Genomic DNA, 26,399 nt, shown 5'->3' on the forward strand with positions numbered 1-26,399 from the left:
CCCTCATCCCACCAGAAACACACCTAAGCACACTCTGTGCCACCCAACAGAGGCCTTGCTTCTTCGGGCTGATGATGACAAGTGAAACCAGTCAGCACCAGGGGATCTGACGTGGACCCAGCCCTCCCAGGAAATAGCACTGCAATGGGAGGCTCCTGAGACATGCCTTAGACCACAGTGGGTGGGGCCCGACCGCTGCCTGTCCTCTTGCTGCCCTGCCCAGGAAGAAGCCAGCCAGGGAGATGTCTGACCCATTGGTCCTCCCCTCTGTCCTCTGGCCTGATCCCCCTCCTCTCCCCACGGTGGCTCAGGCTACCCATGCCCTTCCCATCCTGTGGGCCAGCGGTCTAGGGTGGGGAGCTCACGGTGGGAGTGAAGCCATCTTGGCTCTGACCTGGGCTAGGCCCAAACCTGCCTCCCTTGGGGCCTTATTCTGGAAGAAAACAGCTGCTTTAGTCTCCGACTCGTGGAGACAGATGATTTTTCAAACCAGAATCTTTCTCCTAAGCTTTTCCTCAGGACTCACCTCATTGTGCATCTGCTTGAAGCCCTTTCTAGATAAAAATGGGTAAAATGCACAGATCTATAAGTCTCTGTATGTATGCAAATGTACTTTGTGTGATGTCATCAGTCTAGCAAAACCCATGTGGGCAACATTGCCAACTTTCCCAGATCCCCAGGGAAAATCTATTTCCCCCCACCCCATGGGCTAAAGTGTGAGACTGTCTCTCTGCCCCAGGATTCATCCCAAATGCACCTTCTCCCTGACTCAGGACTGAGCCCTGAAGCTCTCCTCCCTTTTGCTTCTCCCAATCCCAGCCCACTCCCCCTCACCCCCATCCCTGCTTTGTGTGGAGTCCTTAGAGTGGGGTGGCCACGTTGGTCCCAGAAGCTTCACTGACACTCAGTGCTCTCTTCTCAGGGGCCCCCAGCCCCAGTCTACTCCTTCAAGGGGAATGGAAGCCATTGTCCCACCCTCCTATTCTTCCTTGCCCCCACTCCACTCCATGGAGGATCTTCCAGCAGCCTCCATCCTGTCTTCCCTGTGTCCTGGCCCTTTATGACAACCCCCAGCCGGAGGGAGGGAGGGAGAGACCAGTAAGAGAATTTACATCCCAGCAGGAGAGGCAGAGGGAGGGAGGCTTGGATCACAGGGGCCCAGTCCCCAGAGTTGGGCACACATGCACACTGAGACCCCACTGCCCCACAAACACAGATCCATCTACACAAATCCACAAGGGCAGGGGGCATGGGAGCCACAGACTGCTCAGGAAGAGGACACACACACGTAAGACACATGCAGTTCGTTCATAGAAAACAAATCACAAACAAGCTATAAAATACAAATCACAAACCTGCAAGGCTGGGGACAAAGTAAAAATGAAAATACTCTTGCTGATGAGAGTAATGTCTCCAAATCGTCCCGGTTCTAACCAAGCCTCTAATGTGAATAGGTTATAAGTTCTGAGTGGTTGGGGCCTGGAGAAGCCTGGTGGAACAGATTGGCGTTCCTTGGCAGGAAGTGTCAGTGCCTGATACCTGCTATCTTGCTCAGAGCCTCTGTAAATAAAGTGGAATCTCACTTGTCAACTGATCTTATTTGAGTTTGGCATGTGCGAATCAGCTTTTTGGAGGCTGACTATCCCCAGGGAACAAAGAAACTGGTTTCCTGGGCAGACAAGAGTGAGGACAGACTCAGGGTGCAGAGAAGAGACTGGTCCCTTCCTGAGCAGATACTGGGGCGACAACAGTCCCCTGACGGCCGGTACTAACTGGCCCTTCTCCTTGAAAGCTGGCGGCCTCAAGACAAACAAATGTGGGAGCCCCTTTCCACCAACTGCCAAGCTCTGCTCCTCAGAGGCAGCCTGGAGCAAGGTATTTCATTTATTTTGTAGGACAGGAAACTGAGGCGCAGCAAAGCTCCCTTTGGCAAAGTCTCCTTTAGCTAGGATTGGAACCTCCGCAGTCTCCCCAGGGCGAGAACAGAGGGCCCAGGTTGGTGTCAGCAGCCCTTATAATACAACCACCCCTGTGCGTGCTAAGTCCTTTCAGTAGTGTCCAACTCTTTGCAACCCTATAGACTGTAGCCCACCAGGCTCCTCTGTCCATGGGATTCTCTAGGCAAGACTACTACAGTTGATTGCCATGCCCTCTTCCAGGGGATCTTCCCAACACAAGGATAGAACCCGAGCCAGTGTAGGTTTGACCAAACCAGTGAGAGGGTCCGTGGAGAAAGGACCCCCAAGCCCTCCAGTCCCAAGGAGGAGGACCCAGGCCTTACCCAGCTGTGCCCACAGTCCCCAGCGGCACCGCTCTAAAGGGGATGGAATTTGCTCAGACTTCTCTCTAGGGGGAACGCAGGCGCAGAAGGCCGGGGGCCTGGCAGGCTAACTCCAGCCCCAGTCCCCCAAGTGCCCCAGGCCTTTCTGGCTTCTTTCCAGCCTAGCCGAAGGGGACGACATCTACTTCCTCCAAGGGCCCCAGCTGGAGGGCAGCGAGGATGGGGCGGAGCAGGGGGCTCCTTTGCGGAGCCCACTCCCAGGGGTTCGTGGGGTTCAATCGTCGGAAAGCTTGGAGCAACTTGTAATTTTATTCCCTGGGAGGAGGAGCCTGAGAAGTTGGCCGGGGGGTGGGGATGAGAATGGGGTGGGGGGGTGGCGTGGGTGGGCAGGGCGGCCAGGGGAGCTGCTCCGAGAGGGGAGGGACTTGGCTAGGTCTCCCAAGCCTTCTTCACTCTCCAAACTTTCACCAAACTCTTGGCCCCCGCCTCCCCGAAACCAAAACACAACAAGCTCAGGAGGAGCGACGAGCAGCTCCGCGGGGCGGGCAGACTTGCGGCGGCACATAGCCTCAAGAGGCTGATGCAACTTTCCCTTTAAGAAAGCCACCTGGGCGCACCGCGGCTCGGACCCAGCTCGCCTGGGCCGGGGGCTGCAGTATGGTAAGGGGGCTATGGGAAGGGGGCGCTGCGGCCCGAGCCTCTCTCTATCCTGCCGTCGGTCTGGGTGTTTGGTTGGCTCCACGGGGCTGAGCCCCAGGAAGAGCGAGCGAGCGAGAGAGCGAGCGAGCGTGTGTGTGTGATCGCGCATGCATGCGGGCATCTGTGGATGAGAGTGGGTGCACGCGTAGGGATGTCTGTCTCGCCGGAAAGGTCGGGTAGGTGCGTGCGTCTGGGTGTCACCGCTGTCACCAAGGAGCTGCAGCGGGCAGAACGGCGGCGCCGGGCGGCGGCGGGGTGGGGGGGGGGGGGTGGCTGCTCCTGGAGGAGGGGGAGATGCGTGCCGATGCTGGTTTGGTCCCGGGCGGCGGGCGCGTGAAAGTACCGGCAGCTCCGGAACCAGAGCGTCTGTACGAGGCGCCAGTGGGTCTGCGCGCTGCGGCCTGCCGACGCCGGGCACCGGCGACCCGGGTCTGCGCCCCGCATGCGGGCTCCTGCTCTCCATCTTCTCGCCGGCCGCCGGCCGGCCTGGCTGCCTATCTGGCCCCTCCAGCCGCCCTGCCTCCCTATCTGCTCGCCCACTCGCCGGCCGGGTGCGGGTTCCCGCGCGCCCAAAGGTCCTGGGAAGCCGTGCCAGGGAGTCTCGGTGCCCTCGGACCCTTGTCTGCGGCTCCCGGCTTTGGGAAGGGGTTACGGCCACGGTATTCTCGGGCGGTTGCTCTCCCGGGAAGAATCCGCGCCCTCCCCACCCCAACCTTCATTCCGGGTGTGAGTAAGGCGGGCCTGGGCGGCCGCAGGTAAGGGTAGGGGCCTAGCAGCCCGGGGCGCCCACCCCCAACCGGTGCCCCGCACCCCGCAGACAACGGCCGACGGGAGCAGACCGCGAAGCTGGGGCCGGGAGGGAGGGGGGCTTTCCCGGAGGGCCGGGAGGGGCCCGAGCCGGCCCGGGGGCGGGGCAAGGGGGCGGGGACCTGGGCGCCCCGGTACTTTTCCACCGCAGGGGCCGGGGGGCGGGGTCACCGCCCCCACACCAGCTGAGAGGCCCACACGTGGCGGCTGATGTAACGCCCGCTCCCGACACCTCGCACCGGGATTAAAGCGAGCGCGCCGGCTTCGAGGAATCCGGGCTCTCCAGGCGGTGCTACAGCTTTGAAAGCAACCTCGCCTTTTCCTGCCGCTCAGGGGCCTCTTTTTAGCGGACCCGCGGCTTCTTAAAGGAGCCGCGCCCCCTTTTCTCCGCAGGCCACGCCCCCTCGCTGGCCACTCTTAAAGGAGCCGCGTCCCCGTCTCTCTGACAGCTCTCTCATAGAAGATAAAGGCGGGGTGGGGGGGGGGGCGCCTAAGAGTGGAGAAGGAGAGAAGGGCCTGAGACGTTAAAGAACCCCAAAGTGAGGGAGTGTGAGAAGATTGGAGGGTAGTGGGTGAGGGAGGACTGGTTCTAGGAAGGGACTAATGGGTGACACTGAGCATGCCCAAGTGTTCCAAGCACCGCAGAGAAAACGCCCCCTTAACTCGGCCTACACTGCGACTGCGGCTCAGTGCCCAGCTCTGAGGATGCAGAAGAATCACACCTCTGCCCTGGGATTTCTCCAGCTGGTGGGGAAGGCAGATTTGGACACAAGTAACCATGCTACAACGGCTGCGTGTGAGGAACGTGTTGATCAGATGTACACTGCGTGCATTGGGGGTAACCGGGGGCACAGTGGGAAGACTGCAAGCGGAAGAGAAAGGAAGGCTTCTTGGTGGTAATGGCTTTGGAATGGCTTTGAAGATGGGTGGGGTATATACAGATGGAAATGGGAACAAGGGTGCTCAAAGAAGAGGGAATTGCCTAAGCAAAGGCATGAAGGCAAGAACCCTCTGGGGATGCTGGATAGTCCCACATGGCCCGCAGGTGGCCATAAGAGGCTGTAGATAGCTGATTTGGGCTCTAGGCAGAACCAAGGGCCCTTCCCCACTCCCACAGCCCATCCCCTCCCTCCATCACAGTGAATGGGAAATTACGCTTCCTCTTCTTTCTCCTAAACTGTGAGGTTCTTGAAGGCAGGAAAAGAACGTGTCACCTTTCCATCCCCAGCAATGACTTCAAGGCTTGGCCCAGATGGACCGTTAACATTGACTGACCTGACAGTCCTGTCTGGAGGAGAAGATGACTGAGCAGTGAGACAGTAAAGATGGACCAGGTCCTATGACTATCCTCTCCCCGTCCTTCCTTGGGTGGCTCATAGGCAACTTGAACCCAGCTCACCCAACCTCGCTCATCCTCTCCCCACTCCAGACCTGCAGCATCCCCAGCATTTCTGTCCCTGGAATGGGCACTGGCTTCTTCCTATAATACCCATAGAAACCAGAGACCCCTCCTTATCCCTCACCCCCAAGTCCAATACATCACCAAGTCCTACCAAAGTTACCTTCTATATTTTTCTCAAATCTGTGCACCTTTCTTCACCCCGTCATCACCTTCCTGAACCAAGCCCCCTCATTCCTGGCCTGGCCTATTGCTAGTCAATTTCCTTTCTTCCTCTCTCCCCTCCCTCCAGTCCTTTCGCCATACTAATCTAGGTTGGCGTTTTCAAAATGCACACGCCACCAATTGCTCCTCCTCGCAGTTACAATTCTGGTTTAAAGACTTCAGTGGCTGTCATTGCCCTCAGGATAAAGATCAAAACAAGGCCCCATAGACCCTGACCCTCCTCATGCATCTACCTTCATCTTTGGCCACTTTCTCCCTCACTCTCTGAGCCCCAGGCTCCTGGTCTTTCTCTATATTATTTCATTTGCTTGAATCTCTCTTCCTCTTCTGTTGCTCACTGTTGCCTAATCATGCCCCTCTGACTCTTAAACATCACTTCCTCAGGAAAGTCCTCTGTAACTCTCAGACAAGGCCAGGCCTCACTGGTACAGACGCTGGTAAAGAGGATCTTTCACTTTCGCACCCTTTATCATAGGCTCTAATTATACACATCTGAGTCACCGGTTTCACTTGTTTCCACCCAACCTGTAAGCTTCAGGAGGCCAGAGACTCAAGAGTTCTCTCCCAGCACAGGTGCCCAGAGCAAGCCCGAAATAAATATTTGTGGAATAAATGAACTGAACTGTGGCCAGCCCTAACTGCCTGCTGAACAATTTAGGCCATATCCTGTTGGCTGTGGAAGACTATTGGAAGGAATCAGGGTTTTAGGCTTTGGGAAGATTAATGGATTGGAGGGAAGGAGAAAGTGGAGGACCTGTAGAATCGAATATTAAGCAGAAACTTCAGAAGGTACAAAGGAAGTATAATTAGCCCCATCTTCCAGATTGAGAAAACCAAGGGTCAGAGAGGTTAAGTAACTTGCTTGAAGTCACATACCTAGTGAGTTGGCAGAGTCAGTTCCTCCTCCTAGGTCCCAGAGTCCAAGCACTTCATCACAAGCTAACCTGACTCTGACCCACATGGCACAGATAGAGAGCTTGTCAATAGTTGCCCATATATGGGTGAGGGGCAGGCCTGGTGCCAGGGTAATGTGGATGCCCAACCCCTATCAGAGGCTTTCAGGTGGTACTTTTTGAATGGATGGATGGGGCCATTTAACAGGAATAGCAGAGGCAGGAGAAGTAGCAAAGCTTTGCACCCACCCAACTCATTGTCCTGGGAGCCACGGCCAAGGAGTCTTTTTCCCACCGAGAAGGAGAAGCGCCTTGAGCACAAGGGCCATATTTGCATTGCTCAGGGATATCACCCTGTAGCCCAAGTTCCAGGACAGAGTGTCCTCAGTTTACCCATCTGACCAGAAGGCACGATGTCCAACCCGTGAGGTGGCTCCACTTCATTACCATCCTCATTGTCATTATTATTTTTTAGCCAAAGAGTGACAGCTTTGAAGACAATAAGTCTAGCGTTTATAGCTTGGAGGCAGGGATGTGGTGAGTGAGAACTAGAGTATGATCACATTCCCTCTTCTTCTGACCGACCCCAGAAGACCAAAGCCGTGAGCAGGGACTTCTTGAGAGAGGCAAGAAACCTGGCCTGGATGACTAAGGGGAATGGTCACAAGTCACACCCTTGCCTGGCCCTGAGGAGGTTATGCAGGACATCCTGCGACCAGGGGAAAGGCCAAGGGAACCTAGGGAAGATTTGCATAGGCAAAGAAAAGCTGGTTCCTCCTCTCTTCTAGCTTTCCAATGATTTCCTTGGTCTGCGGGTGAACTCTTAAGGTGGCTGTGGGTGGGGTCAAGTGACACGGAATAGCCTTTGCACTACAGTCCACAACTGAAGTGACTTAGCAGCAGTAGCAGCCACTCCCTGAGAGTACCCAGAGAAGACCCTAGTCCTTCCTGTGACCCATAGAAACCTCCTATGAAGGGTGAACGTCCCTGTCCATCTGACCATGGGTTTTCCTCCCATGAGAGCATTCCTTGAGGCTTCCGAAGTTTGATTCCATTCCTGTAGTGTGATTTCATTCCTGTGGCACGTCAAAAACTACTTTGTCTTGCATCTGTATCCATCCCTCGACATCAAACATTCAGACACCAGCAGCCGCATGGCCGTGCCTCCTGTCAGTCTGTCTGCTCCCCACCCCGCACTGCCAGCCCCACTTGACTCTGAAAGATCTCTTGAGCTGACCTGGCTCCTGATTCCAAGGCCTCAGTGTTATCCATTTCCCTTCAACTCAATTCCACCAACACTTTCTGCAAGCTGAGCTGGGCACAGAGGAGTCAATAAAACATATCCGACCCTTCAGGGAACTGGCCAACCCACAGTTGACAGACATAAGCAAATATGTCTAGAGTGAGTTTATAAGGACACTGGTAACACAAAACACAAAAGAGGAAGCAATTTGTTCATTCTGGAGTGGAGTAGGGGCCATGTCAGGAAAAGCAACAGAGGAGAAGTGACACTGAAGCAGGGTCCCAAAGGGTTTGTAGAATTTCACCTGGGGAGCAGAAGGCAAGGTGTTCGGCAGGGGCCCGCCTGAGCAAGGGCACAGAGGCATGCCTGCACATGCTGTGCTTGCTGTGCCCAGAGCTTCTGTCTGGTCCAAGTTAGTGATGTAACAACAAGCCCAGATGCCTGGAGCCCATGCTGAGCAGCACCAGGATAAGGAAGGCCCATCCTGGCCGCTTGGCCGGAGCGAGGTGGGGGAGCGTGTGCTGATCCAAGCTGACTCCCCTTCAGGGGAAAGGTTGAGGCCATTCACACAGACAATGAAGGAATTGGACCCTGTCCCAGTTCTGTGTTCATTTTTTATCTTTTATAGAATTGGGCATCTGGAGAGTCAAAAATAGACCTTTGCCCACTGGGACAGGAAGCCTGGAGACCAAGGGATCCAGGGGAAGGGTTGGGAGAAGAGTGAGGTAGGAACTGGATTGAGGGTCATCCAGAAAGAAACAGGACGGGAGGGAAGAGCAGCAGGTGATCTGGGCTCTGCACTACCTGTTCTGGAGGGCCACACACGTCCTGCCCTGCCTTCCCTGGGCCAGATCCTCACCTCATTCTCTGCTTTCTCCACAGCTCTGGAGGCCTGTACTCTGAAAGGTGCTAGAAACAGAGCCTGTGAGTGTGGTCTGGGAGTCCAGAGCCCCTAACCCACCACCACCATGGTAGGAAAAGGTGCCAAAGGGATGCTGGTGAGTACAGGGGTCAGACTGCAGGGAGAGGGTGGGGGTCATGAGCACCGTCCGTCTCTTCTGGGGCCTGCTGTCAGCTGCTGGCCTCGACAGAAGGGCCTAGGAGGCTCCATGGGGCCCCAAGTCTGGCACTGCCAGGACTCCTGAGTGGTAGGGCTGTCTCAGGCCCAGGCAGGCAGCCCCTCACCCAGCAGGTTAGATACTGCCACAGTTCGGAGCCCATAGCAGGCAGATTCTGCTGCAGAGCCCGAAAGTCATGCTGGGAAGCAGGAAGCACACTCCCCACACTCATCACAAGACATCCTGGAAAGCAGGCTACAGTCGATCCTGCCGGCAGGGCTGTCCTATGGCTGACACCCCGACACCCCCACCCTGTGCTCTGCCTGCTGTGGAGAGCGTTCAGTACGTGCTGATCAAGGAGCACTCAGAGACGGATCTTTCTCGTCTTCCACTCGAAAAATAGCATAGAGCATTTCATGTTAAATCCATGTGAGGTCTTTCAGGAAACATCCCTCTCCCCTTTCCCCAAGTCACAGCTCTTCACTGCCTGCTACCTCAGAGCACAGGAGAGGTGGTATGAAGTAGTGGGCAAGAGCAGGGCCAGCTCATGGATGGATGGCTCATGGATGGGTGGAGCCGGCCAGCTCTGGAATCAGAAGCCAGGAAAATACCCCACGGGCAGTCGTATTTCTTCTCTGGGGATATTGCCTCAAGATCCAGTGAGACTGCAGCTGCCCTGGAGGAAGCCAGTGGCTAAACATGGCCCTTCCCTTGGCTCCTCCCTTCCCCACATGGATTCTCCCATTGCTGTTCTCATTCACTGAAAAACTGATTGACCCAGGGTCTCTTGCTGAGCCCTCCCCAAACAAGCCCTGTCTCTCACCAGGGATTCTGGGACTCTTTAAGTCCAGGGTCCAGAGAAATGCTGTTGGGAGGGAGCCAAACAGTTGCGCTCCAGGCTCAGGACCCTCTCTCCTGTCTGGTCCTGAACTTCCAGCATCCAGCCCCTCAGGCCTACTCTGGTCTGGCCCACTCCTGATCGGAACAAGTCTGAATGAACTAGGCTTCTCAAAGTATTCCTGACCCAGCCTGAACTCTTAAGTGCTCAGACGTAGGCAGAGACGGAGGGCTCAAGACCCTCATACTTGCTAAGGGGGAGTAGATGCCATGATAGGATCAAGACTGGCTTCCTTCTTGCCAGAAGTGTTGGAATCGCCATGGGCCCGTAGCAGAAACTGGAGTGCGGCTCTGCCCCTCCCTCCATGGAGATTCTGAGTCCCGTGAAACTTAAGAAACCCTCTGAGTACTCCCTGGCTGCTCTGCTTTCTCTGGAGTGACCCTGAAAGGACTGGCACGGGCAGGCAGGGGTGATGGGGGACCCACGTGGGCAGCACAGAGAGCCTGAATCCCAAGGTCCCAGAACCCCTGGCGGGGCTGAGCTTCCCAGACCCCAGGCTCTGCCGGCCAGCCTGTCTGTAGAAGGGAATGCTGCCTTGGGACGCCTGTTCCCAGCACCAGGATGTGCCTAAAGATAGCCAGAGCTTAGTTTCCTTCATGCCCTTTGACCTTTGACATCTGCCCGCCGCTGCTGTGTCTGAGGCTCCATAGCAGGTCCCCTGGGCACCCCCAGTGGTTGCTCGAGATTCTATTCCTGCTTCTTTTTCAGTTCTGTTTATGACCCTGGGCTACACTATTCTCAGGACCCAGTTGGAACCAGTGCTGCCTCCGTGTAGCGCTTGTCTCTGAGGAGCGCCATCCCTCTTAGCTAACCTGGTCAGCTGAACCCGGACTTCATTAGCTGCCCGTGGTCCCCTAAGGGCAGATCATGAAGGATGCTCCTTCTCTAGAGGCCATGGTGGGGCAGAACAGAGGGAGCTGAGGGCCAGGCGTGTAAACCAGGGGTACTTGGACCCTCCCAGGTCTGTGACTTCTGTCGCCATTTGTGCCCTGGTATGCGGGAGTAGGCAGCTGGCCCTGGCCACGAGGTCCTCACTTCCATCGCCCTTTGCCCCAGGATTGGGTGTGAAGACATGGGTCCCCTGGGTCTCCTCAGGGTCTACCCTATGTCATCCTTGGAGCCTCTGCTGGGCTCTCCATACAGCAGGTGCCCCGTGGAAGGCAAGCCACTTCTCAGCACGTGCCCAGGCCCACATGCCTGCCGCACGTGTGCCTCCCCCCCACTCCCAGCCCAGATGGTCTCTGCCAGGCCAGCTCAGCTGCCTCCCTCACGCCTCAGCAGCTCCTAGGACAGGGCCATGCAGGAACCCAGCTGGCCGGGGTGCCTCCAAGCCTGGGAGCAGCTGGGATGCTTGGGGGCACCAGGGGTGGGGGTTGGGGTGGTTCCTTTCATGAAGACCTAGTGCCTCTATTTATACACATGTAGGGCCAGGTTTCCTGGGGCTCGGAGGACAGGGAGCTGGTAGCAAGGAGCCTGGGACAGCAGAGCCCCACTGGCTCAGCTTTCATCCCACGGTCTCACACAAAGTCCACCTCAGTCCCTTCCCCTGTGCCTGCTCCCCACTCGTACAGCATGGGGCAGATAGGCCTTGGTGAGCCTCACTGGTCTCTCCCCACATCTCTGCTGCATTGGGTGGCTCTGCTACTGGGAAGCCTCATGATGAATAAGAGCAGAGTCACCCAGGCTATTGCTCCAGGTGCCGGAGCGTCTAAATCGTCCTAGAAGGCTTTGAAAGCACCACAGGCCGCCTGGGGCTGCCCCACCCTGACCTGTTCTGTTCTGCTTTGACAAGAGTGTTTAGATACTTATTGTCTGCAGCAGCCATCTCAGAGCCTGGTGCACAGTGGGTGCTCACCCAGCCCGGGTCCTGGCATGTGGCAAGTGCAGAACCAGTGTGGGCTTGACACATCCTAGGAGCTCAGCAAGCACAGGGGTTGACATACACCAGGCCCTCCCTTGGTAGAAGGCTTGTCACTTACCAGGCATTCTCCTAGCATGAGTCCCAGCATGTGACAAGTGCTCAACCAGTATGACATGGCACACATTGGGCACTCACCTAGCACAGTGCCAAGCGCACAGTACATGCTCACCCTACTCAGGGCTGACCATGTCCTGGGTCCTCACCTGGCCCAGAATTTGGCATACATGGGGCACTCATCTAGTGCAGGACCCAGCAAACCACCAGGGCTCCCTGGCATGGGGCTGGCACACAGTGGGTGCTCTCCCAGCACTGGACCTGGCACACACTGGGTGCCTTCCTAGTGCAGTTTGACACACAGTAGGTCTTCTCCTATCTCAGGCACCAACACGCAGTGTGCACTCTCCTTATATGATAAGGACTAGCACAGAGGAGGTGCTCTCCTAGCCAGGCCAGCCTGCACAATGACTGGATGATCCTAGACTCACAACTGCCGCCTCCCCAGTGAAATGGACAATATCTAGATCCAGAGGGAAAGGCTCAACCTCCTCAGGCTTCCTCTCTGGATTAGGACCTCCCCTCCATTCCGCTTGTCCTCCTTCCCCACCCTGGACCCCTGGAGCCCACCAACTCAGCTCTGTGGCCTCCCCTCCCCTCACACAGCTTCCCGGCAGCCCCAGCACCCCAGCATTTTGCAGTCCTGCCTCAGCAGGACCTTCCCTCAGAGTCACAGGTCACAAACAAAGCCCCTCAACTCCTTGACCCTCTGGAGGAATGCCCACTCTTATTAAGAAAAGTCAGAGGCGGGCTTGGGGGAGCCAGCCTCCCTGAGTGGGGCTAGAGCAGCTGGATCCCACTAATGAGCCCTCATTACGGCCAGGACCCAGCTGGGCTGCTGCCGCCTGCTGTCCCCATGGCCAGAGCCAGAGAAAGCTGTCCAGCCAGGGCTGCCTGTTCTGGGCACCCGGCCCAGGCCAGGGCAGCCAAAGCCCAGAGCCCACCCTGGGTGGAAATGAGCATTTGGGCATCATGGATGACTGGGCCTTCCTGGAACCAGTGGCCTAGCCAGGGGCTTGGCCCTCAGTCTGGACTCGCAGGAAGTCAGCGGAAGTCAGCAGAGCGTGTCTGGGGACCCGGCTGCGTGAGGCTGGCCTGGAAGCAGCTCAGTCACTAGGATCTGAGGCCATTCTCTTGGGAGACTTGCTTAAGCCAAGATCATTCCCCATCTTCTCTCCCAAAATGGGCATAGTAGCATACCCACCTCGAGGGGCTGTTGGGAGGATTAAATGAGTTAATATATATTCATATGAAGTGTTTAGGACAGTGTCTGGCTCACAGTAAGCACTTAATATATATCATCTATTGCTGTTATTAATAATGTCCACTAGCTTCAAAGATGGGTAGCTATGATCCCCATTTTAGAGATAAAGAAACTAAGACCAGACAAGTAAAGTAACTTGCCTAAGGAGATACACAGAGGAGATCCACCAGAGCTGGGGTTTGAACCCAGGCCTGTCTGGCTAAAGACTTTGCCTTTTAAAAAATAATGATGTTGGGACTTCCCTGGTAGTGGAGGGGCTAGGAATCCACCTTACAGTGCAGGGGACATGGGTTCGATGCCACTGGTCAGAGAACTAAGGTCCCACATGCCGCGGAGTAACTCAGCTGTCACACCACAACTGCCGACACCGCGTGCCACAACTAGAGAGCGCGTGCGCTGCAACTTAGACCCAACGCAGCCCACTAAATATTTTTAAAATAATAATAACAAGAAATTTTAAAATAGTGTCATCCTGCCATGTTCCCACTGGGGTCAGCACACTTACCAAACTCACAGGGAAGGTCCTTTACCTCAGAATTCATGCCTGATCTTAGGTTACTAAGATCCTACTTTGTACCAGACCCTTTGCCCACCCATCAGTTTCCAAAAACTGGAAGCTATGTCTCCCCAGCACCAGAACACTGGAGCCCACCTTCCTGGTCACTGGTTTGTGGTGGCCCAGCACCGGCCTCAGAGAGGAGGGATGGAGGGTCTGAGTGACATTCTGCCCAGACCACTCAGCACCCTCTTCCAGAGGGACTGCCTCAGGTTCTAGGTGACACAGTGCTAATTCTCAAGGATCTGTGATCTGCAGCCACCCTCTTGGCTAATGCCATCTTTCTTCAGACAGGTGACAGTGCAGTTCACCAGGCCACAACTCTTTTGCAGAGTCAGTCACATTCTTCTGTGAGGCCATACTCTACCATCTTGGCTGGCTGGGGATCCCCAAGTCTTGGGGGGATTGTGCCAGGGCCCATCACCCCTCAGGCCATAGCACTCTATGAAGTCGGAGATGCTCTGGTAGTGCCCTGTGGCTATGTCCTCCTCTCCCTGCCCCTTCACCATCTCTAGTGCCCAGTGGTACCCAACCTCGTTACCAGGAGCCCACCAAGTGCCAGGCCTGTGTGCTCAGAACCATCTGGGCCCCAGACCCTACTCTAGGACGTGACGAGCCGCCTTCTCTCTCTCTTCTGCCCCCGCTCTGCCTCACCCTGTGGTTGTGAGTGTGTGTATGTGTTTTTTGTTCCAATAACTTGCTGGGAACAAGGGAGAAACACAACAAGCCCCACGTCTCACTCTAGCTGTGGAGCATCCGCGCTGGGCTGCATGGGGACTGGCTGGAGGGGGAGGGCCAGGGGAGGGGGTAGGCAGAGCTTCGGGAGGAGATGAGGTGAAAGTAATTGATGCTGCCCAGCCGGCAGTGGAAGAGGCAGGGGATGCGTCAGTGTCGCCCGGAGCTGGCAGAGGTGTGAATGAGCGGAGGAGACACGCGCTCTCCGCTCCAAGTGCTCACCCCGGGATGGCGGCGGCTCAGGGACCTGTGGCCCCCTCCTCCCCAGAACAGGTCAGTCACCTTCCAGGAGGTTGAGCCCCCTCTCTGGTGCCAGGCAGACTGGGAGGCAGGACTGGGGGTGGGGAGAGGGGCTGAGTGGTCTGTGCCAGGGAAGGGCAGGCGCAGCCAGCCAGAGAGACAGACACCAGCAAAAGTGACCCAAAAAGTTGCAACTGTGCAAAGGAGCAGGAAGAGTTAGCTGTGTGGTAGGGGCGCGGGGGGAGGAGAATGGGGGTGTGAGGGCTCCCCCAGCCCAAGGACCTGCTGAGAATCTGCTCTGTGTATCAAAGCTGCATTGTCCTAGCTCCCGGGGAGACGGGCCGGAGGTGCCCAGGAATTGTACTAATCAATACAGCCCCATTGTCTGTGCCACGGCAGTTACTCCTATGGGGAGAGTGGGTGAGGGGGCAGGGGGACTTGGTACAGGGGCTTCGTGGTGAGGATGGGGGAAGGGGGTGGGCAAGCCTCTCAGTTGGGAGGCGACAGACCCTGCGGAATGTTCGCCAGTGTCCAGGACAAGGGCCCGGGTGGGGTGGGCACCACCGGTGTGCCCTCATCCCTGGAAGCCGGGGATGGGCGGGGATGGCAGGCACAGTGTGGCTGATGGCAGTGAGGGAGAGGGGACTGGGACAGCCACCTCTTTCTCTGCAGCGGATCCTGACTTGACCTCCAGCAGGCAAGAGAAGGAATGTCCTCTGGGGAGACCTGAGTTGGGTTTGGGAGTAGCATTATGCAGGGCTGCCCTTCACCCTCAGGACTGCCAGGGTCAGCAAGCAAAGCCACTTCCAAAATGCCAGCACGATGCCAGCCGATTGGGGCAGAGGCTGCTCACGGCTGCCACAGTGTGGGGCAGGGCTGTTGGGCTCCAGGGCAGAGGCAGAGCCCACCCAGTGGTCCTGTCACTATCCCCAGGGTCTGGAGTGGAGCCCGACATGCCCAGGCTGCATCTCCTGTCTGCTGTCCACAATATTGGTGGGTCAATATTGGCAGAGCCGTCTGCCAGTCACGGCTCTGGGATGAAACAGCACCGGGCACGTCCTTGCCTCTCTCACCTCCCATGTGAGGGCCTGATCCCCTGAGAAGCGCCATGAGGTTTTCCTTGAGGCAGGAGACACTAATAGCCCCTGCATACGCTCGAGTCTAGGGTAGATTTTCCCATGGTCCTGCTCCTCCAGCCCGGCGCTTAACTCTTTCCCGTGTCTGGATCAGCAAAGCCAGCTGAAGGATGGAAAGCTCTGTCATTGCAGGGCAGGTGCTGCCTCAGGAAGACAAGTCGGGGAACCAAGAACCAAGGGGTGTGAGGCCCCAGGGTCTCCCGAGGCAGCCACGGTCTACTGTCACGGCTGTGCTGCCTGAATTCCCCGACTGGAGCTCAGAGAAGGCTGCCAGGGATCTGGATTTGGCTCAGGGTCAGTCTGGGATGTAGGGTCTTGCCCGTTCTCCTCTGCAAAGTTTGTCTTGGAGAGGACTTCACCCTTGAGCAAACCCTGGGGCTTCAGAGTCCTGGACAAGAAGCCTGCCGGCTCCCAGCGGGGCCTGCCCCGCCCAGCCTGCTCCAGGAGTCCTCAGTGTCCACCGAGAGCAGAAGAGAGAGCTCTCGATTCACAGAAATAGCCAGTGGACGCTGCTCTCGGAGGGCGGGAGTTGGCACCCTGAACACAGCCATCGCCCAGAGTAGAAACCTGGGCTGCCTCGGAGTCTGGACAGAAGAAGGGAGGGGCGCCTCTGCGGTGGGGGCAGGGGGTGGCCTCAGGAGCGGGCTCTGCAGCGTTGTTTCTTTACACTTCGCTGGAGTTTCCAATTTTTTTTTTTTAATGATAAGCTCATAATCGGAAAGAAAGCAAATAACTTTTTTTTTTTTTAAATTGTTCAGAAAGCCAGTGGGAACTAATGGAAAATACAGGAGAGAGTCAGAAATAACAAATTCCAGGCAAGGCAGAGCTACAGAATCTAAGGAGATCTGTTGAGGTTGTCTGTCTGTCCCCTGATTTTATAGCTAAGGTCTCTCAATGCTAAGAGTGGAAGAGGTTCGGGATCCTAAGGGTGCAGATTCTAGAACGCTAGGATGCTAACCCCCGGTGCGGGATCCCCGCCCTGCCAAGCCCAAGGTGTGGGGGGGAGCTCTGGTTTCTGCCCGTGGAGCTGAACTGCCTGAATTCCAGGAGTTCACCCAGAACAGTGAATAAACAGAGGGCAGAGGGCTAGGGAGAGGACTTACATAAGCAACTGCTCAGTGCGGCTCACCCTCCTGGGCAGGGATGGGGTGGGAGGTTGTGAACCCAAGACAGGTCACAAATCCTTGGGCAGGCATGGACACCGCTGCCTCAGTGACTGTTTCTATGGACAGGGGCGCTGAGGTCTTATGTGTGTATGTCTCTGCACAGCGGACATCATGGAGGATGATCAGCCAGCCCACCCACACAGCCGTGGAAGGCACACCCCATAGCCTGCATCCTGCCAGGCCTGGGGAAGCTTGGGCACAGGGCAGGGCAATCCCCACCCTGGAGATCACCCATGAGGCCCATGAGGGCAAGTCAGAGGTGAGGGTGAGGGCTATCCAGGGAGCCGGAGGAGGAGGGACCAACCCAGAAGGGCACCAGGCCGCTCTGGTTTAACTCACCACCCAGATGTGAACAAAGGAGGGAGGTTGGGAGGGCAGCGAGGGCAGCTCCTGAAGTGGGAGATGGGCAGCAGGAGCCTGGAGCCTGGCCAGTCGATGGGGCTGAGCTGGGTTAGGCAGATGGGCCACCAGTCTGGGTCAAACCCATGAGCACAAAGAAATTCTTTTGTGGGCACCTCAGAGCGAACAACCTCTGCAGGGACCATTACTATCAGTGACAGGCCTTCCACCCAGCAGGTGAAAAGGAATGGAGGGCTTAGAATAAGGAAAATTATGCAAGGAGAAAAAAAGTTGTGCAGCACTGGAAAAGTCTCGCCGGCCTTGGCATTGCTGTCCAGGAAGGAAGTGAAGGGGAGTCCCCAGAAGAGGGCTGGAAGGGAACTAGAGCCCCCGGGAAGCCCCACAGAGGGACCGTTCCCTCCAATGTCCTTGGAGCAAGGTGGGCTTCCTCTGTCCTTTGCTGAGCGCCATGCCCTCACCAGCCAGACTGCCTGCACAGAGCTTGCACTGGAATGAAAAGTCAGAGGCCTAGCTGTGGAGCAGGCCCCCATGGCAGCATTCCCTGCACAGCTCCTGAATGGGGCACTGAAGGACTGGGTACAGGGCCAGGGAGCAGCCGATGCTGCTTCTGCTGGAGCTCCTCCCACCACTTGCAGGGCGTCAGTGCACCTCCTCCTGCATAGCGGACCCCTCCTGTTTGTTACTTCCCGCCACGGTCCCATCCCCGTCTCCAGTTCCAGGCCCCAGGCCCCCAGGCTCAGGCCTCCAAGGGGCACAGCCAGCAGGGCTGAACTGCTGAGCGCAAGGCTCAGTAGCGTGCTGCTCGTGAATGCGATTGCTGACTCCTGAGGGCTCAGTCAGCCTGCGACTCGCTGCTGGCCACCCTCCCGGGCCCCTCCACGCCAGGGGAGGAGCAGAGACCTCAGAGGCCCAAGTCTGGTCCCGCTGCACCTGCTCAGGCCTTGAACATCAAACCTGAGGACCTCGGTCTCTGCAAGAGGCCTTGCCCTGGCTCCACCCGTGAGGCCACCCTGGACCCTCAGTTGCCTCTCTTACAGCTGTAACTGCTGCTTCGTGACCCCACCCATGTACTCTGCAGCTGCCACAATCCTCCATTGTGCCCCTAAGTAAACAAGCCTCGGACAGAATAAAACTGTTATTGTAGGATCAACATATAGGCGGCCTATTTGGCTGGGCTTTGTTTGGGAATGGATAAACTACCCCAGGCAGGCCTCACGCCCTCTGAAAAAATGCCCCCCGAAGCCCCATGCTATTGCTAGGCCTGTCCCCAAAAAAGGCTCTAGGAGGTGGTGACAGGCTTAGCTGGGATTCTGTAGGGACCTGTCACACCAGGTCTGGGAGTTCACCCCGCCACACCCCTCTTCCGCCCAGAGCCAAGGTGGCCTTCAAGCCGCTTCATCAGAGCAGCCTTCTGTGACCTCACCCTGCTCCCACCCCCACCCTAGTCATCCTTTCATGCTCTTGTGACTTGAGAAATTCCCCTTTGTGGTCACGTTGAAGTTGCATGTAAAAATTATGTGTTTATCTCATTAATGGCTTACTTCCCCCTGGACTTCTAGCTCTGAGTGGGTCGGGGTGTGTTTTGTTCACTTCTGAATTCCCTGAGCCTGAGGTAGGGCCTGGCACATAGTAGGTGCTTGTGAACCTCTGAGGCTGCAAATGAATGCACACAGGCTCTCCAGTGGGCAGTGCTGGGTTGGGGGGTAACACCTTTGTGCGGAACAAGGGTGTCTGTGCAGTAGTGCCCACGTGCTGTGCAAGCCCAGAGCGGCCCCCCAGATGCGCCCACTGAGAGCAAAGGGTGCGTGGCTAGAAGGGCCACCATCAGGTGCTGGGGCCTCTGGGCCTGCCTTCCCAAATAGGCCTTCCTGGAAGGCGCAGGCCCAGTGAGACCATTGCCCCACTCTGCGCCTGTTGGTCAGTGTCAGAGTCCAGCATGGCAAGGCATCAGGCCCATTTGTTTCTTTGCCTGCGTGCCTTGAGTCTGTCTCTTTCAAACTGAGGGTCCATGTCAGTACAGTGCTGTCCCTCAGAGGTCGTGCAGCTGTGTCTCTGACCCTGGGTGTCCTCAGGAACCCTGGCCATTTCTCTCAGGAGAACAGCCCACCTCTGGGAGACTGTCTCTGTCACTCAGGAACTCTCTGGGCCTTTCTGTTGGTGACTCTCAGGGTCCTCCCTTGCCTCTGAGACTCCTCTGACCCTCAGGCTCCAGTTCAGGGTGGCTGACTCAGTGGCAGGGGTGGAAGGGACATGACATGGGGGACGGGTCTGCTCACACTTATAAAGGGACTTACTGGGTTAGTCCCAACTGTGGGGTTGGGGTCCTCAGTGGGGCTTCAGGCCACCCAGTCCAGCCCCACAGCTCCCCAGGCAAGCCTGCAACCTTCCTTTGGGGCAACCCCCTCATCAGCCCTTCCTGACCAGCCCCCTCTTCTGCAGCCCATGCTCTCTCAGCTCAGAGACCCTTTTCTGGAGTCACTCCCTCTAGTTCTCCTGGCAGAGTCTGTCCTCCAAGTCTGGCATGGTGCCTACAACTCTGGTCTCCTCCCCCAACTCATGGCCAGCAGACCCCCGCCCCAGCCCAGGTCAGCTTCCCCAGGGCTCCCCTTCCCAGTCGTGGGCAATAATTAGAGATGGCTCCCCTGGCCTTCCCATCCTGAGTCCCAGAATGCCTTCCTCAGGCCTGGCCCAGCTCAGTTGCTTGCTGCTTCTTGTACCCTACGGCCCTGACCACCATGTGCCCCCTAGAAAAAGCCTTCAGCTGGGGGAGGGGTCCAGCGTCGCCTCCCCCACAGCCGCCTGCCATGGGCAGCGTGCTCAGCCTGGTGATGTGGTGGTGGCGGGTGGGGGGGCTGTCTGGACACTGGCCCCTTTGTGCCCAGCCCAGCTTGGCTGCTTGGTATGAGGCTCAGCTGCTCCCAGATCCTCACCCAGAGGGGAGAGGGGAGGCTTTGGAGGGGCTGGGGCTGGGGGGCTCTCAACTTGAGCTCCCTCTCAGTGTCCCACCTTTCAGATGCTGGCAGCAGCTCCTCAGGTGGGCTGGTGCCCCCGGCACAGGGTGCTGGGGGCTGGTGAGGGAGGCCCCACTTGGCACCCTCTGGCAGCCACTCTTCCCTCTGTGCTCCTCTGCCAGGCCTGCCTGCAGCTCATGCCAACAGAAGGGAAGCCCAGCGTGGGGGTGGGGGCCTGGAGGGTCCACGGTGTCCCTACTGGGGGAGGCCTGAAGGGTCAGGCACCTCATGCCAATGCCTTGCTGATGATAGCTTTTCTCCTGTCCCCACAGAATGGTGCTGTGCCCAGCGAGGCCACCAAGAAGGACCAGAACCTCAAACGGGGCAACTGGGGCAACCAGATCGAGTTTGTACTGACGAGCGTGGGCTATGCCGTGGGCCTGGGCAATGTCTGGCGCTTCCCATACCTCTGCTATCGCAACGGGGGAGGTACCCAGTGGGCACAGGGCAGGGACCACCCACATGGATAGAGCCCAGCCACCAGGGCCCAGCCACCCCCTTCCGGCACAGACCCCACTCTAGACAGGCTGGCCTCTGGCTCTAATCTCCTTTGCCCCAGCCCCTGGCTTAGGTACCCTTTACCCCCTGACCTCAGCAGCCTGATCCCTCGAGGAGAGAAAAGGTAGAGAGGAAAGCAACCCAGCCTCCCAAGTCTCAGTTTTATACCCCCTGCATTTCAACAGCCCCGCCCCACCAAATGATTCGGGGATATTTGAGGACCCCATCAGTTAACGTGTGTGAAATTGCTTGCTTAAGTCATCAATTCCCACCCAAACATGGCAGCTCTGAGACCTGGGTTCCGCTTAGAGTAGACTTCCTGGGAACCCCTGTCAAGTTAAAAAACAGGCCACGAGCAGTGTGCCTCAGACTGAGGCTCCAGTCCAGGGCATGGCACACCCTCCTGGAAGCCCAGCCAATTGCAAAGGTTCTGCTGTCGGGTTCTGAGCAGGAAGAGGGTGGGATCCCCCAAAGCCGGCCCTGAGCCAGCCCTCTCCCTGCCCACCAGGAGCCTTCATGTTCCCCTACTTCATCATGCTCATCTTCTGCGGGATCCCACTCTTCTTCATGGAACTCTCCTTCGGCCAGTTTGCAAGTCAGGGCTGCCTGGGGGTCTGGAGGATCAGCCCCATGTTCAAAGGTGAGGCCCGGATGTGGTATACACACACACACACACACACACACACACACACGCACACACACACGCACGCACGGGCCTCTGGGGGCCATGCTGACTCACCCATCTGTATAAACACTGCCAGCCGTTATGGAACCTGGGTGTTGACCGGAGGCCCACATCACCAGCCAAGGCCAGGGACACATGCTGGGATCCATTGTTTACTTGGCCTCCACCCTCTCCTCCTACCCCGTGCATACACAAAAGCCCTTCGCCGCCCCCCACCCCCAGCCCCCAGCTCACTCCTGCCAAGGCCTGACCAGCCCCTTCTGTGGCCCTCTACGAAAGCCTGCCCCTTAGGCCCTTCAGAATTAGCTTCGCGTCCTTCAGCTAGGTGTGTGAGGCTGCTCCTGCCCCTCCCCTCCCCCAGGTGTGGGCTACGGCATGATGGTGGTGTCCACATACATCGGCATCTACTACAACGTGGTCATCTGCATTGCCTTCTACTACTTCTTCTCATCCATGACGCCTGTGTTGCCCTGGACCTACTGTAATAACCCTTGGAACACGCCCGACTGCATGAGCGTGCTGGATAACCCCAACATCACCAACGGCTCGCAGCCTCCTGCCCTGCCTGGCAACGTCTCTCAGGCACTCAACCAGACCCTCAAGAGGACAAGCCCCAGCGAGGAGTACTGGAGGTGAGGCCCCCGTGGGACCTGGGCTTCTAGGGGTTACCCATGGGGCCTGCCTTCAGCCCTCCCTCTTCGCTGTCGGGCAGTGGTCTGCAGTCTAGGGAGGGTGCCCGGAATGGAGCATGGCAGGGGTGTGGGCAGCCTCTCCAGGAGAGGCTGACGCACAGGCTTTGTGAGTTTGTGAGAGTCCTCACACAGTGGCAGCAGTCAGGCAGGTCAGCCGAGGAGAGTCGGGGAAAAGAAGGCGTGGCTTCCTGGCGAGCAGAAGAGCACGAGCACAGGCCTTAGTCCCAGATGAACCTGAGGGAAACCTGTTGTGATGAAGGGTAACAGGTGTGTGGGGAACTCACCAGCCATGTGGTAGCCTACAGGGAGTACGTGCCTTCTTGGAGGACTTAAAAGAATGAAGCATAGACCTAACCCTGCAGAACCAAAGAAGAGCTGTGGAAGTTTCCTGAGCCCAGAGCTGTCCTTATCAAGCTGTGTTTGGGAAGGGCAGACTGGCACCCCTGAGCTCTGTAGTGACAGAGAATGGAGTCCCGGGGCTGGCTTGAAGGGAAGCTGTTGCTGGGGGTGTTTGGAACATCTTGTCCCAGCTGGGTGGGTGTGAGGGCCCAGCAGGACATCCTGGAGGAAATTCCCCACGTCCTGCTGGGGAGCTTATGGGAAGAGGGCTTTGTGGGCTGGTGGGCAGGCCTCATTCATTCATTCCACAAAGATTTATGGCGTCCACTCTGCCGGGCTCTGTGTGTCCATGGGGTATGAACAGCCCTGAGACTGTGCCATGAGGAGGTCACAGTCCAGAAGGGAGCTGGGTCGTTAGTGCTATTAGGGGCAGGGGCCTCAGTGCAGGTATATGCAGGGGTATGGTGAGGGCAAGAGCAGGTGATCAAGGAGGCGTCCCATGGACTTCCCTCGAGGTCCAGTGTCTAAGACTCCGAGCTTCCTGTGCCGCCACTGCAGGGGGCACAGGTTCAGTCCCTCCTCGGGGAACTAAGATCCCACAGGCCAAGCATGACACGCTCAAAAACCAAACCATAAAAAAACCAAGACTTCCCAGAGGAGGGAGAAAAGGAGCTATAGAAGGATTGGGAGACATGGGCAGATGAGCCGCAGCCAGGAGGTGGCAGACTGGAGCTGGGGTTGGGAGCAGGTAGGACAGAGTATTGGGACAGAAGAGGCCAGGACATCAAAAGGCACAGGGCTTCCCCTGCCAATCAGAGGGTTCGAGGCCTTCTCCATGCTGTGATGGAGAGTCAGGGCTGGGCAGCTGAGGTCCCAGTGACACTCGAAGTCCTAGCAGGTCCACCTCCTCTAAGCCGAGGGCCAGCACTCAGAGCTCAGGGCCCAGTGTCCCTGGGCTGCGGCTGCTGCATACGTGCTCAGTCATGTCTGACTCTTGGCAACCCCATGGACTGTAGCCTGCCAGGTGCCTCTGTCCATGGAATTTTCCAGGCAAGAATACTGGCATGGGTTGCCATTTCCTACTCCAGGGGATCTCCCTGACCCAGGGATTAAGCCAGTGTTTCCTGCACCTCCTGCTTTGGCAAGCAGATTCTCTACCACTGAGCCTCTTGGGAAGGCCCTGTGCTATAGATGTTCAAAGACGGTTAAGATGTGGTCACTGTCCTCAAGACTCATGGTGGAGACCATAGAGCCGTTGCCTCCCAGTGAGGTTTGGGCAAAATTGCCTCTGGGCATATTTGGTCATTCAGTTACTGGACGGGTCATTTCCTGAGCACCAAGTAGATACCGAGAACTGCACTCAGAGCCGGGACAGAGCGGGGAGTAGGAGGCTCCTCCCACTCAGGTATTCTGCTACATTTGAGGCATGGTGTGGACTGGGCAACTTGATCTAGATGAGGGAGAGCCTTCTGGAAGCTTCCAGAAGCACGAAGCCAAGAGATGCTCCAGAAATTCTCACCCCAGGGGCTGTCTTCCAGGGTGGGGCTACTGCTTGGCAAAGCTCAGGAGAGTTTATCCAGTGCAATTAGAGGGGAATTTCCCTCCAAGAAAACTAGCCATGGGTCAGGAGGTCCACAGGATGGCCTGCTGAACTCCACTCCTTGGCGGGGGCTGGAGCCAGGCCTCCCTAAGGAGCCCCAGTTCCAGGCAGGACTCCTTCCCTTCAGGATGGCTCCCTGCTGCCCCCTCCTGGAGAGCCTAGGGAAGTGACCTTTGAGAGGGCTGCCCAAGCTGGCTTCAGCAAGATGAGGTGAGCAAGCACCCCCATTTCTCAGCACCTGCTATGTGCTTATTGTTGCTGTTTAGTCGCTCAGTCATGTCCGACTCTTTTGCAACCCCATGGGCTGTAGCTCTCCAGGCTCGTCTGTCCACTGGATTCTCTAGGCAAGAGTACTAGGGTGGGTTGCCATTTCCTTCTCCAGGGGATCTTCCCAACCCAGAAATCAAACCCGTCTCCTGCACTGCCAGGTGAGTTCTTTACCCCTGAGCCACCGGGGAACTATGTGTTAGGCATATTATATGATATCACCCCCATTTTCAGATTCAGAGACTGATTCCCAGATGTTAAGGAACTAGGCCTCAGTGCTGTCAGGATATACATGCCCTGCTGTGCCTGGTGCCTAATGTGAATCAGGCCGATGATTCTCTGCAGGCATTCTGGGTCCACAGTTTCCAGCAACCCTTTGGAGAGCTGCACAATCTGATTTGAGCCCCACGGCAACCCTACTAGTTTGTGCCAGTTTTATAAAATATTCCCATTCTACTACTGAACAAAACAAGAGAAAGATGGACTCCTCTAAAGGGAGAAGAGCTTCCAGGGCAGGTTTATGAGCGCACGTCTGCCTTTTGCCCACCCTTTGGCTTCCAGTCTTCCCTGCCCTCACCACCTCTTTACAGCATTTTATACCTCTTTACAGTCCTCTGAGAGCTGATCTGATGCCTGCTCAGGACCATGCCTTCATCTCCCCAGCAGACACCTGGCACCCAATGGGACTTGGATCCCAGCACCCCTCTCCCGGTGTCTTCATGCCAGCTCTAGAGCCACACAGATCTCACTCAAATCCTGGCTGTGCTACATACCAGCTTGGCCTTCTGAGGCCACCAAACCTCATTTAGTCTCAACTGTTCATCCATTAAGTGGGAGTGGTTACAACATCATTCTTGTTATTATAAAGATGTAGCAGAAATCACTAAGAAAGTGACAGGTACTCAGTAAACACAGTGATAGCCACTGCTGGAGATGCAGTGAAATAGATGAGAGTGTCCTGTTCTCAAGGCGTTTACCATCTGGTTGGGGAAATTAAAAAATAATGCAGAATAAGTCCAGAGATGTTATGTGAAAGCCAACTTGTAAATATGGGGGGTTCCAAAAGTTTTTCAGTTAGTTGTTTGGTCTCAAAAGCACATGGTCCAAACCCAAAACAAAACATTAAATATGGTGCGATAAAAAGAAAGTTAGAGTTCAGAAGTCTAGCCTTCCAAACTCTTTAAGCCCTTGTATTGCATGCTGAACTCTTGCAATAAAAAAATACTACAAAGCACTACCAGTTCAACATATGTAACTAGATAAAGTTTTTAGAGAGTCCTTTGAGCAAGGAATGGGTTGTTTACTTTGAATACTGGTGCTTAAAGTAAATCACCTCTCGGCTGTAGTAGTAAGACCCGGTGGCTATCCTGGAAGGCAAAGCCTCCCAACACGATGTGCCCCAAATAGTGTGCCAGTCCAATCGGGCTTGGGCAGCCCAGAATCTCCAACCCTGCTGCCTTCAGCCTTCAGCTTTGAGTGACCTATTTGTCCCATAGGCCCAAACTATTTTTTTCTGCATGTCCCAAAGGGAAAAAGATTGGAAAGCACAGCCGCAAAGGTCCTGGAGCCTCTCCTGGGAGCAGGGCGTGGGTCTTATTCATCCCTTTGTCTTTGGTTCCCCCATGGACTGAGAGCCTGGAAAGTTTCTCATCCTGATGCCTGTTGAGTGAACCAACACAGAGGCAGGAGTTTGACAGGAGTGGGATGTGTTGGACAGCGCCCTCTGCAGGTCACAATGTGAAGGGCAGCCTAGGCGAGGATTTAAGGCAGAGGAGGCCTAACAAGGTGCTTGCAAGTCTGACAGTCCAGTGGGCTGACCAAACAAACAAATCCAAGACCTGGCAACATTGTCCCATGAGGGACCAGGGTGACCACCCATCACAAAGTATTAAACATGTTGTCATGAGGTTTGAGAACTGAGTTGGAAAAAAAAAAGTAAAAATAGCTAAGATTAGAGGACAGCCTGTGAGCTATGCTGAGAAGTCCTCATTGAAAGAGGGGAATGAAAGGAGCCTGTATTTTTCTAAATTTATCTACAGATTATCCTAGGTTGATGTTATGATGCCCATTTTAAAGATGAGGAGACTGAGGCTCAATAATTTGTCTCTTGCTCATCAGTTCTAGCCTGGACAACTCCAGCAGCCAAGCCAGTCCCCCTCCAGATACTCCCTTTTATACTTCCCAGTCCATTTTCCATGATGTTAATTCATTCATCCATTCAGCAAGTGCTTACTGGGCATGGCTCTGTGCCAGGCACTTTGCGAACCACTGGAAGGATACGAGGGTGAACAAAACAAAAACCCTTGCCTTCATAGAGGGCAGATAACAAACTGAACAGTAAAATGTGCAGTACGATAGGAGACATACTCTGG

The 26,399-nt window shown here is 56.2% G+C and overlaps 1 protein-coding gene across 1 annotated transcript in view; it reads left to right on the plus strand.

Moving 5' to 3' along the window:
* Positions 1–2,840: 2,840 nt before the first annotated feature.
* Positions 2,841–26,399, plus strand: part of SLC6A9 (solute carrier family 6 member 9) — a 30,264-nt gene continuing 6,705 nt past the window's right edge. Inside the window, exons 1-5 of the mRNA XM_052637274.1 lie at positions 2,841–2,941; positions 8,430–8,545; positions 20,219–20,375; positions 20,953–21,084; positions 21,491–21,761. Of these exons, the coding sequence (XP_052493234.1) occupies positions 8,516–8,545; positions 20,219–20,375; positions 20,953–21,084; positions 21,491–21,761 (590 nt within the window). The 5' untranslated portion in view covers positions 2,841–2,941; positions 8,430–8,515. The remainder of the gene's footprint in view (positions 2,942–8,429; positions 8,546–20,218; positions 20,376–20,952; positions 21,085–21,490; positions 21,762–26,399) is intronic.

This window comes from Budorcas taxicolor, chromosome 3 (assembly GCF_023091745.1).
Source record: "Budorcas taxicolor isolate Tak-1 chromosome 3, Takin1.1, whole genome shotgun sequence".
NCBI lineage: Eukaryota > Metazoa > Chordata > Mammalia > Artiodactyla > Bovidae > Budorcas > Budorcas taxicolor.